At 43.4% G+C, this 12,691-nt stretch overlaps 1 protein-coding gene across 2 annotated transcripts in view; it reads left to right on the top strand.

Annotated features, from left to right (window-relative positions):
* The window catches only part of LOC146184533 (phosphatidylinositol-3,5-bisphosphate 3-phosphatase MTMR14-like), a 108,771-nt gene that overhangs the window by 80,597 nt on the left and 15,483 nt on the right, over window positions 1–12,691 (top strand). For both annotated transcript variants that reach the window (XM_084609416.1, XM_084609415.1), the window contains exons 12-14: window positions 2,162–2,239; window positions 11,202–11,265; window positions 12,503–12,665. In XM_084609416.1, the coding sequence (XP_084465542.1) occupies window positions 2,162–2,239; window positions 11,202–11,265; window positions 12,503–12,665 (305 nt within the window). The remainder of the gene's footprint in view (window positions 1–2,161; window positions 2,240–11,201; window positions 11,266–12,502; window positions 12,666–12,691) is intronic.

Below are 12,691 nucleotides of genomic sequence, written 5' to 3'. Positions count from 1 at the left end.
ATTGCCCGCCGTTAGCAATGTTTAGTCTGGCGGTTTCTTCCGAGAAGTTCCGCTCTTTGCAGACACATGCGAAACCGGAGAGCGATGCATTCCTACCGACCCGGTGCTCTGTCTCCGGAGAAACACGGCTGTTGTATATGGGCTTCGAGTGCGCGCATCGGGGCCCGCCCGGCGGGGGCAGAGGATCCTCTATTGCCGACGTCGCTGCAATTGCATTTCTGAATCGGAATGTACTCGATTTGGATTGGATGAATGTTTTGATATGTTAAAGAGAAGACTAGCCGCAATTTACACGATGGTCTGAATGTACTAAACTCACTATTGCACATCGCTTAGACAGGCAGGAAACAATAAAAGCTTCTTGAACTTACGAGAGCATGCGCCAGCTTTTTCTCGACCGTTTAGAGTTACTGAGCTAAAAAGCGGTGTCCTAAATTAGGATGCTAAATAAAAAGGGGCGTAAGCAGACATGATTTTTTTTAAAGGTAAAACGGTGGCAGTAACTTTGCGATTGATTTTTATGAAAAACATGATCCTGGTTTTCTTTTATACATCAAAGAAATAAACAATTTTTGTGTTTTTTATTTATTTATTAGAACCTCAAGGGCCTCCAGATAAGACATTACATGAGGGGTGGGCACTTGAACGGCAGTTAACAATGGTTTTTGTGAAGTGATTACAAAGATGATGAGGCTTCTTCGATGGCAGTCTTGAAATGAGCAGGGTCGGAGATTAGGGCAAGGCTGCTGGGAAGGTCATTCCAGTCGCGAGCTGTGTACACAAAAAAAGACTTTTTGAATGTAGTAGTGTGGGCACAATGCGGGATGACGCTGTTAGAATGCCCTTTGCGGGATGCTCGACGTACAGGTTGGATGAGCTGGCTGTCACGAGGTGAACTATGAAAGAACTTGTGATAAAGGCAGAGGCGTGAAATTTGGCGACGGGAAGCGAGAGAAGGAAGTTGAAGCTTTAATGAAGATATGCTAGAACATCTTGAGTAGTTTGATAGGATAAAGCGAGTAGCACGGTTCTGTACAGATTCAAGAGCTGTAATAAAGTTAGTTTGGTGAGGATCAAAGATAGCACTAGCGTATTCAGGTTTAGGTCGCACAAGTGTTTTGTAAGTCAACTGTTTTAAGGAAGAAGGAGTCATGCGTAGATTACGACGAAGGTAGCCAATTGTTCGGTTAGATGAATTTATTATGTAGTTGACGTGGTACGTCCATGATAAATCGCTAGTGAGGTTAATACCAAGGTATTTAAGAGAGTTAGTGGAAGTAACGGCAGAATCATTAATTTTATAAGCATGCGGAGTATAATTTCGGCGGCGATGGAAAGAAAGTGGTACTGTCTTTTTAGTGTTTAGAGACATTAGCCACGTTGAGCACCATTTGTGTACTCTAGTAAGATCATTTTGAAGGACAGCAGTGTCGTCGGTGTTAGTTATAGGGCGGTATATTACACAATCGTCCGCGAAAAGGCGTATGGTAGACATTACTGTGGAAGGCAAGTCGTTAATGTATATTAAGAAAAGTAATGGGCCCAGGACTGTGCCTTGAGGTACTCCTGAAAGAACATGCGAGTAAGTAGATGAGAAGCCGTTAGCGAAAACGAATTGCATGCGGTCTGTTAAAAAGCTTCGGATCCAGTTGAAGACAAGCGGGTGAAGATTTAAAACGGACAGTTTTAAATTGTGTAACTTTAAACAATTGAAGCTTGTACTACACAACAAGCACGATTTGCCCGCTGAAGTTCGGCCGCTTCCCTGCGACGGAAGAACATTGGCGAAATGGTTCCGGTTATAAATTCAGGCATGAGACACCGGTTCGCCCCACATAGACACGTGAAACTCTCCGTTGGAAAATGGGGACTAAAGGGACGGAAATTAAGGTGTGAGTAGTGAATTGGAGGTGTTGGTTGCTCGGCCCAACTGATTTCGGCTTGACGCCTGTTGTCGCAAAGCTTTTTTTAATCACTACCCTCATCTTAATATTAAAATTACTTTCTCCGCAGTATAATCTTTCTGCGTATTTTTGAAGACTGAAAGCAAAAACATTACTTAGGAGCCAACAGATGCCTAGGATATACTGCTAACTTAGCTTGGCATCAGGCATTTAGTAATCAGTGTTAAACATTTACGCACTGATGTCTGTCTGTGCAGAACTATGTAGATGTTGAACTTGAAATTCCCAAGGACGACTTCGCCTCGGACCTCAACATTGACTGGGCAAAGTACAAGGTAAGTTTGATCATGTTTCTTTACTTCAATGAAAAACACACCCAGGTACTATTGCTTTGATTGAATAGCAGTATAAAATGTTACTGACAGCAGCAAGAAAGCGCTGAATGCTGAAGAAATCGTTTCATTCTCTTCTACTGCAGTTGCAACATGAGCACTAGCAGATGTGCACGGCAAGGTCTTCTTTACAGCAAATTGATAGTCTTCTTTACAGCGCTCATGAAAAATGCTTTAAAACCAATACCAGACATATAGGAAACTCATACATCAGTATTTCAGTAAGAATTTTTTTCATCGACAAACTGCACTTCATCTAATAATGCTTTCAAATGTCATCATCATCATCATCAGCAGCAGCCGGACTATACCCACTGCAGGGTGAAGGCTTCTCCCATCTTTCTCCAATTAATCCGGTCCTGTGGTAGCTGAATCCACATGACCCCTGCGAGCTTTTTAACCTCGTCCACTTAGTTGATTTCCTTCCGTCCCTGCTAGACGTTCCACTTTTTTTAATCTTGTTGGTTACTTTTAGCGGTCATCGGTTACCCTCTCATCGCACTACATGTACTAAAATGTACTACTGCATGTGCAAAATGTTCTAATGTTAAAGTGTAATAATGTTAAAATGGACTATTAGCTAGTCTACATATACAGAGGCGTATTGCTTCACGCAGCACCCTATTTGCGTGGTGGGCAGCATTAAAGTCTGCTCCACGTTTGCACTTCCAGCGCACTTACCGCACCATGAATTGAAATTGCTGTTTCAGAGTTCTGTCGGTTTGAGAACCTTAGGTTTGTGTGTGCAACCTTTTTTTTAAGTGGGAACAGCTGAGTACACGTGTAAACAAAGTAAGATCAAACATTTAAGAGCATGCGCTGCCAGCCTTACGGCATAAATTGTGGTGGACACATAAATTAATGTAGAATACCAATAATTAACGATATGAGTTTTGCTCTAATGTTTCGAAACCACGTCTAAAGACCTAAAGTACCAAGAAGAAGACTAGAGTTTGTTATACGCATACGTAATTGCATGCATGTCACGTGAAAGTTGTGAGGATTTGCGGACTTCCGCAATCTTTCATGATCAGTGAATCTCTGTGTTACATGATTTCTCTTTGCATGCACTGACGGTGATTCCGCGATGGCTTCAACACCTCACAGGTTGCGAAGTAATAAATATGACACGTTCTGGCAGGATAAAATTCATCACGTGTGAGCGGAAACCGCCATGCCGGAAGTTTCATAATCACCATCTTGAGCTGACACTTGTGGAAGGGGGACGTCAAATTCTCATGCTACATTGCGTTGCAGTGAAGTGGAAGGATCACTAGCTGGCATGGCATATAGGTTGCTTTTCGTGCGTCCTGAAAGCTTGACTTTTTCATAGCACACCTACTTACAGAACTTAGTGTGTAGCGGCGATGGACCGGGTAAAAAGTTAATACAGTTAAGCTTCGCCTTAATAGTAGATGTGATAGTGGGACTTAATTAGGCGCCCATCGCCTTTTATATAAAAGTGCATGCGTGTGAAAGACAAGGCGGAGCTTAAGTGTCCAGCCAATACTCTCTGACCTCGAAGGACACGCTTTCTGGAGTTGGGTTCGTGAGTCATGGTATCACTCGACGAGTAAAACGCTACGAGCATTTAGGATAAAGTACCGGGTTACTCACGGACAACAAAATACAGTAGAAGCTGCTACTAAGGCATTTTAGCGAAATAATTTCTAAAGCTATGCGCTCAACTGCGTCTACAAGGCGGTCAGTTTTGCAAGAAACAGGATGCCTCACGCTAACAATACGTTGTGCTGCACAAAGACGGGTTGCGGTATTCGCAGCCACTCACTCTAGGCACGCAACAGGCTTCGTCTCGAGGCTGACCGCCGGTGCACGTTCGCTGCTGGGCCAGGGCGGACGGCAAGTGCCCGGCGCGGTCCGACGATTGTCACGACGGGAGGCGACGGGCCGTCGCAACCACGCTGACTACGGTGCCCGCCGCTGGTAGCCGCAATCTGTCGAATGCAACCCCGTGACGCACCGACCTGCAATGCACCGTCATGTGCCTTTCGACTGCACTCGCGTCTTGCATTCGGAAGAAGACAAAGGAAGTGCATGTGATAGCACTCAGCACGCAGGCGTGTGCTGAGGCGACAGTGGCCAGGAAGGCCCTCAAATTCTACAAGCTGCCCTCAGTGGTCACTTGCCGAGCGAACGAGCTGTCGCGTAATACGAAGCCCAGCGCAAATGATCAGAAAAATTAATAGATTATGTAACAGCACGCATTGAATGAATCATCCAGCGTTCAATCGAACAATGGTCAGAGCCGGCACATAGCTAGAACTCTGTAAGATTGTTCGTTCTACATGTGTTCTCTGTTGTCTCTGGGTCCCCCGCAGTTTCACTTTGTGTAACGAGGTGTTGGTGCTTGGCGCCACCGCGGACCTTAGCCCCCATACCAAAGTTGTCATCCGTGCCGTGACGATAGGTTGAGAAGTGGAGGGAAGAAACCATAAACGGCGGCGGTCCAGGTCGTGGTATAGCCTCGGCTGACGGCCTCCTCATTTGTCTACTAGGCGAGGGGCTCCGGGACGTTCCTCTGCATATGAGGGTGAAACAGAGGTGACTGAATATTATGAAACCTTAGCCATTAAATGCCGTATGGACAAACCTTGTAAAACATGACCGATGCTAAGCAGCTGATACCACAAAAAAGCGAAATTATTTGCGAAGTTTTTCATTATTCATTCTTTGACAGACTAGTCAGTAGCAAACCTGTCCGCTTTTATTATGGCCAAAGGAATGCTCAAAAGCTGTGTTGGCCAAAGCTGCAAAGCGAAGAAACAGATCTCCGAAATAATAAAATAACAGAGTAAAAAATTTAAATCCTTGCAATATCTTGGACAAATGGGCATGAAGGTGAATGCACACCGCACCTTATTCTACACCAAAGGCGTCATGTCTGAAAGAGAACTACAACAAAGCAGTGATGGAAAAAGGTATAATTGCAGCACGCCGAATCACCGTCATGACAAATAACATAGAGATAAAACAAAACACATAATTCTAACCCCACTTTACCGTAATCCATCCATGCAGCTTACCTAAATATTAAAGTCCGCCCTTACATTCCCAACCCCAGGAGGTGTTTTAAGTGCCAGCGTTTAGGCCACAGCGCCTTGGATTGCCAGGGCAAACCCGAAACCCACCGAAGGCAGATGTGAGCGCACGGCCAAATGTCAACTGCAGCGGTCCACATGGTGCGTACTTCAGGTCGTGCCCCATCTGGTAATCTGAGAAAGACGTAATCTTCTTGAAAATCACAGAGAGCTTATCACAGCCTGAGACACGAAAACGACTCTCCTTACAGAATAAGGGTAAACACTTTAAACTGGTGACGCGGGGACCTCCATCACCTTTAGTTCCAGTCGGCACACAGGTCGATCCGTTGGACCATGGTGTCCACATACGAGCCCACACTATCTTCACTGAGGCCAGCGGCACAGTCCAAAAGCCTCAGCCTTTCGCGAGATGAGCACGCGGTCAATGCTGGAGGCCTGCGATTGCCGTTTTCGGTGGCAGGCAACCGGAACGGCACTGCTGAAGAGGACCGGTCCCCCCAACCCACAAAAGAAAGCGGCTGATGAGCCAGTAGGCTCTACAGTTGTAGCGGACCCTGGAACAGCTGCACCACCGACTAAGGCGCATGCGAAGACCACAAGCCTTCTTGACCGAGCAGCATACTCCACATTCACCGAGGAGGATATGAATGTCGGTGAGATGCTGCCGGCATCCAAAATTCATACATCCGCGGAACCTCCCCGGACGTCCATTGTCACCACAGTGGCAATGGGATCATCTCCCAGTTCGCCGCTGTGGTGGTTGCGAGACTCCCTAACAAAAAGGGAAACGGCAAATCACCCCACCTAAAGAAAGTAACTTTACCATATCTCCAGCTTATCATAATGGTTTATTTATTACAATGGAACTGTAGAGGATTACACAGAAATTACGCAGACATATTGGATATCTTAAAAACAATGCCAGCCCCAGCTCTGTGCCTTCAAGAAAGAAAGCTTGGGCAACAGCACACAAATATCTTCATAAAAAAATATTGTTTTGAAAAGATCGAGTGCTGGCTGGCAGACTATCGGGAGGCGTCGCAATAGTAATACAACCCGACGTTCCTGCGAGAGAAATACCACTGAAAACTAAATTCGAGGCAAATGGCAGTAAGTATAATTACTCATAAAACAATAACTATATGCTCCATGTACATGCCACCCCACCTCGCAGTTACCATTCAAGACTTAGAAGAATTTACTGAATTGCCAGAGCCATATGTGATAGTTGGGGTTCTAAACGTTCAATATTCGTTATGGAGATGTGAATGTACAGATTCAAGAGGCCAAGTTATAAATTACTTTATGTTATCTAATAACATATGCCTAATGACCATGGGGAAAGGTACATATTGCGGCCTCAGTTCGGGCAACATGAGTTGTCTCGACCTAGCTTTTACATCACCATGTTTTTAATGATTATAATTGCGATGCTTTAGACGACTGCAGGTATTTCGATCAGCTACCTACCATTTTAAAGTTATTATCCTCCATACCTATCATCCCAAAGAAGCCGCGGTTGTGGAAACTTCACCTCGATTAGTTAGATTTTAGAACAAATGCAAAATTGGAAAAAAAAATTACTCTGAAGAACTCACTGCAGACAAAATAAATGAAAGGCTTACTGTGTGTTTAATATCTGCAGCTTTAGTCGCCATAACTGAGACATCGGAATACGCCAGGAAAAAGCTCAACGTATGGCGGACATAGGAATGCAAATCAGAAAAACAGCAGCAGAAGGCCTGGGGCACCTTTCGCAGGTACCCCAGCGCAGAAAAGTTAGTTATTGTTAAAAGGGCTAGAGCCATAGCATGGCACATCTGACGCACTGCTGAGAGAACTTGAGGCAACAATATGTGTCCTCCATTAACAGTTCACTAACATCAAAGAAATTGTGAGAAGAGGTACAGAAATTTACAGGGAATTTTACTCCTTTTATATTTCCAATACTCGCAGCACCCGGCGTACAAACAACATTGAAGAACCGACAAGCATTTTGAGTGAGAATTTTTCCAAATTGTCAAGCTCGTCCAGTTACACACAGATTCGTAGAGCGTAAAGTTACAGCGGAAAAACTAAAATTCCCTTCAATCAGGCAGGCACGACGATTACAATCAAATTATTACATTAAAAGAGCTAAGTGGATACTATTATCCTCTGAACAAAAAAAAACTGCATCGGGCCCAGACAATGTACACTAAGCTATGATTGCCCATCTTTCTGAAGCCGCCATCGAAGCACTGCTGAAATTCTTTAACAAATTATGGACAACCGTAAAGGCTCCTGAAGCATGGAAAGAAGCCATTGCAGTACCCTTCCTCAAACTTTGCAAATCATCATCCCAATAGTTACAGAGCAATAGCACTTTGTAGTTACATAGCAAAATCACTCGAGAGGTTTTAAATATAAGGCTTATCTTCATACTCGAATCCTGGCAACCTTTAGACATACATCAGTGTGGATATAAAAAAGCCTGTTCTACTAAAGATCACCTTGTCGATCTCGAGAACACTGCCCGGGAAGTGTTCGTCCACAACCACCACTGTATCGGAGTCATCGACTTGGAGAGGGTTTACTATACCACTTGGCGATTCGATATCCTCCGTCACCTAGCGGATCTAGGTGACCGCACATGCAGAATCCGCCTAGGCGCAACTTTCTTCAATGCTTTTACTCAAGAGAACGGTGTACCCCAGGTGTGAATCCTGAGCACAACCTTCTTCGTAGTCTAAAATCATACCTAAGTCCATAATGTACTAAGTTAACGTAGATGACCGGCAAGTAACGTACACCACATCCAGCATATTTGCTTGTGAGCGACAGATACAAATGACAATAAATAAACTGGTTACTTGGGAAGACAAAATTGGATTTAGATTTTTTCCTCGGAAAACACTAGCGGTTCTGTTCACTTTGTAACGAGGCCTGCAAGCCGATCCCATACTAAATAAAAACCAAACCGCAGTACCACTCAAGCAAGAACATAAATATTTAGGCGTCTCTTTTGACAAAAACACTACCATTTTTATCTCACATAAACAACTTAGAGAAGAAAGCTTCCGAGGCACTCAACGTCTTGAAGCTATTATCTCGAACACATTGGGAATCTGACAGGGCATGCCTACTGTATATCTATCAATCTATCGCTCGCTCTGAGTGTGGGTGCATAGTATATGGCTCAACAAAACCCTATTATCTGAAACGCCTCAATCCTGTCCATATTCTCTTTCTAAAGTTGCGTCAGGTCCTTACGGGACATCCCAGGCAGTCAGTCTTCATTTGGAAACGAATGAGCCTGCCTTAGAAAGTCGAAGAACAGCACTAGCATGCACATGCGTCCTTAAAGTCAGTTCACAGCCAAAACACTTTTGTTATTCACTACATACAAAGTACAAGGGCAGTCTTCAAAGACGAGCCCTAGGCAATAAAACCACTACTCTTGCGTTTTAAGAACAATGCCAGATTTGCATGTGGCAAACGAAATGTCCAGTATTGCCACAAACCACGAATCGCTTCCTCTATGGTATATTCTCCCCGCAGTTTTTGACCTGACGCTAACAAAAAAAAAAAAAAAAAAAAATGCGCACTCCACATTAGTATATGTTGCAACAATACCTGGAACTGAAAGAAAAATATACGAATTTCACTGCATTTTACACAGACTGTTCAAAAACTGTTGAATATGCTGGAAGTGCAATAGTACAAGACGAAACAGAAGAAATTACAAGACTACCTCATTGTGCAGCAGTTTTCACTGCATAATGCTATTTTTCTTGTACGCTGTGGAGGGAATAAGGAATAAAATATAAAAAATGGCATTATTTAAACTGATTTTTTGAGCTTACACACTGCCTTGAACTCTAAAAATGCAAATGAACCGCTGATTGACTGCATAATACGCAACATAGTACAGATAACGTTCCAAACCATAATATTCTGTTGGTCCCCAGTCATGCTGGGATTAAGGGCAATGAGAGAGCAAGCACATGCGCTGCACAAGCCAGATCCATGATAATAAAACTTGACAACATACCCCACAGGGATCGCATAAATGTCGTGCCAGCAAACTAAGAGTCTGGTGGCAAGCTGCTTGAAAAGAAATGAAGACAGCCAGCTGCATTCTGCAAAGCCTTTTTTAGCTGAATGAAAATCAATACCGACATCAGGAACGTTTTATCGAAGTTATTTTATGTCGTCTACGCATAGGACAAACACACATCAGCAATAGCTTCTTGTTAACAAAAAAAAAGAGAAACCGGTGTGTGAAATATGCGGTTAAGAGATTACTGGTTAAGCACATATTAATCTCATGGCCGCGACTTGAACTTGGGAAAATATATTTTAGTATATTTTACAACGAACACATTGCATTTCATCCTGCATTGCTTTTAGAGGAATTCAAACATGTCTATTTTTCTTTTTTTTTCTACTTTTTTTATGAAAGCCAATATTTTAAATCAAATATCAGTATCATAATTCTAGGCACTTCACATTACAAACCATCTAAACTTGTGCATTGCGCATCATAACCAAAGTTGCTTTTGCACCTTAAAACCTTATATAACTAACTTAACTTTGCGTCACCTTTGAATCGTGCCCTCTGGTAGTCGATAACCAAAATGAGCTAAATTTTGTTCGCAATCATTGGCGCTCATTTCTTAACCAAGCATAGTCTCACAATTGTCACCAGCGCAAGAAAGCCGGAGCTTTGAAGGAAAATTCTTCGATCTCTAGCGTATAAGGGCATTTCCAGAGCGGATCAAGACAAAGTTATCTTTTAAACCCGCGTCCACTGGACCATCAGGGAAAATTTGCCTCTGATCGGTATGTGCGGTGACCAGATTAGTAATGGCATGGTTCCGCTGACCTAAAAAATTTGCACCCCCCGCCCCTGAAATTTGTTCTGAACCTGATTTCGAGGCAGCGTACAAAAATAAATTCTATATGGAAGCATAGAAGTCTTGTTGGAGGAAGATAGGTCCGACGTCCACCGGAGTCTTTATGTTATAACGTCATGTGACCACGTGACATGGCTGCGCCGGCTGGTAGACTGCAGTTAGATGGGACACTGGTCACGTGATGGGGTCACACGCTGGGTGATGCTCGGTGCCTGATGGCCCCTACTTTTGGTTGCTTCCATATCTCTTAATTTTTGTGTATATGTGGCAGTATGTTTTAATCACGACACAGGACCGACACGCGCTTTAGAGCGCGTCGACGCCACATAATGTACACAAGCCTTTTTTTTTTTAGGAAAAGAAGTGCGCTGATGCTTCTTTTACGGAAGGAAAGCGTGCGGAGATCGCGCTTTGCAGCATTCATATCGCCTTCCACACTACGATTATACTTGAAGGCATCACGGGACACACGGCAATGATCACCTTTATGAAAGAGCACCCAACGCACGTTTGTTGGTGTCTGGATATCGGATATACACGACAAACGTTTCCCGCTCGAATTGATATCTTCTGAGTGCGATTGAGTTTTGCGCCATAATTACTGAGGGAAGAGGATTGAAGTGGCTTCTCTAGCTTTGAAAGACGTGCGATATGCCTTGTTCATTGAGTGTCTAGAATGAAATGAACAATGAGTTGCGTGTAATGAATCAGGTGCTTAAAAGCTCACTATGTGCCCCTGTGGCTATTATATGTAATCAATGATTACTTTTTCCCAAAAGTTTTCGTTTATTTTGGGTGGATGTCTCTGATAGTTTTTCGAATTGCCAATTCACTGAGCGTATCAAGTTCCATAATGAACATTTCCCCGTGCCTCGGCGTCGAGCGGAATTCTCGCATTCGCACCACGTTTTCTATAGGGTGTCTTGGTCAATTCTTTATTTCCAGGAGTGGGACTTGGTGCAGATGACAAAGAACTATTTGAAGTACCTGCTGAAAGTCGTGTTCGAAGGTGAGATAATTGCTGAAATGTGAAGCCCTACGATTTATTTGTCAAGGGAGATTGGTGACTGCATGCCATAGTGAACATGTCATAAGTGACACTGGTGAACCGTCGCGAATAAAAGGCGCTTTCGTTTCTCAGGATTCTTCAATATTCACGAATAGGAGCTAATATCTTGGATTTTGCCATACCACCACAAAATCTTTGGGATTATTTGCTTGCTACCCTTACGTGCAATTGAGCTGAACTTACCAGTTTGGTTTAAATAGGTGAAAAAGAAACGTTCCTAAATACGAAACATGCTGAATCCGTGTATCATGACTCATGACTGCACTCGCCATGAAGGAAGCTCTATATATACGTATATATATATACACACTCATGTATTCAGAAATCTTGCTGTTTCTATGTGAAATTACTGGCTCCGTCAGCAGGTGTGCGAGTACGGTTACGGCAGCCCTCTTGTTCTAAATCGCTATGACGACGATGAGGTTCTGTAACACCATGGCTGCCGGTCGGTTTTTCTGCATTCTTCCTGGTGTTCGCATTTTGTGAAAGTTCAACGAAGAAATACTGTGTCGATGAAACGACAAGTTTAGAAGCATCCCATTCAATTTCTCTTTTCCGTAAAACTGGCTGTAAAAACTGTCACTGTGTCATGTTTTAATGCATGCACGACAACATTGTGGCATAAGACCCTCTTGCATTCAACCTAATAAGAACTTCCTAATTTGACTCAAAAGGGTGTTCAAAGTGCAGTAATTAGTTTTTGGAGCGTTCTGCGGCTCGAAAAGGCATGGGGTCAAGCTCTATATTTTGTATAAATAGCAATTATTGCTAGAAAAAAAGGCGACGGGTTTCAGTTTGGGTATCAACATGGTTGTATTTTAAGAAAGTACATGCAGCGTAAAGCAACCTGTTACATAGTGTCAGTTTATAGCTGTATTATAAAATAAAAGAAACAAAACGTCCAACACTTCTGATGATGGCGGTAAAAGCGTTTGTGCATCTTTGATACGTTCTGTGATTTTGAAGAGAAAGACGCAACAGAGATAGTTGACATAAACCGCATTCTTGTTTTACCTGAGGTCTGCGTCCTTGTATTCTCTGGACGCATAGGTATGTAGGAATGGATAGGCATGTAGGACTGAAAGTTGAATTATTTACATCATTTTTAGGCTCTACTATGGATCCATTCTAAGAAGCTACAATTACACTTTTGTTATGTAATAACTAAATGCTTCAGGTACATCTGGCCTCCTGGTGCACTGTATCTGTGGCTGGGACCGCACGCCACTCTTCATAGCTCTGCTGCGTCTGTCGCTGTGGGCAGACGGCGAGATTCACCAGAATTTATGCGCTGTGGAAATCGCTTACCTCACGGTCGCCTACGATTGGTTCCTTTTCTGGCAAGTGTTCCGCCCTACTTTAGCAA

Source organism: Amblyomma maculatum, chromosome 7 (genome assembly GCF_055883805.1).
Source record: "Amblyomma maculatum isolate TAMU_Amacu chromosome 7, ASM5588380v1, whole genome shotgun sequence".
NCBI classification, from domain to species: Eukaryota; Metazoa; Arthropoda; class Arachnida; order Ixodida; family Ixodidae; genus Amblyomma; species Amblyomma maculatum.
The sequence above is the reverse complement of the archived record's forward strand: the minus strand, read 5'-3'. Positions and strand labels throughout refer to the sequence as shown.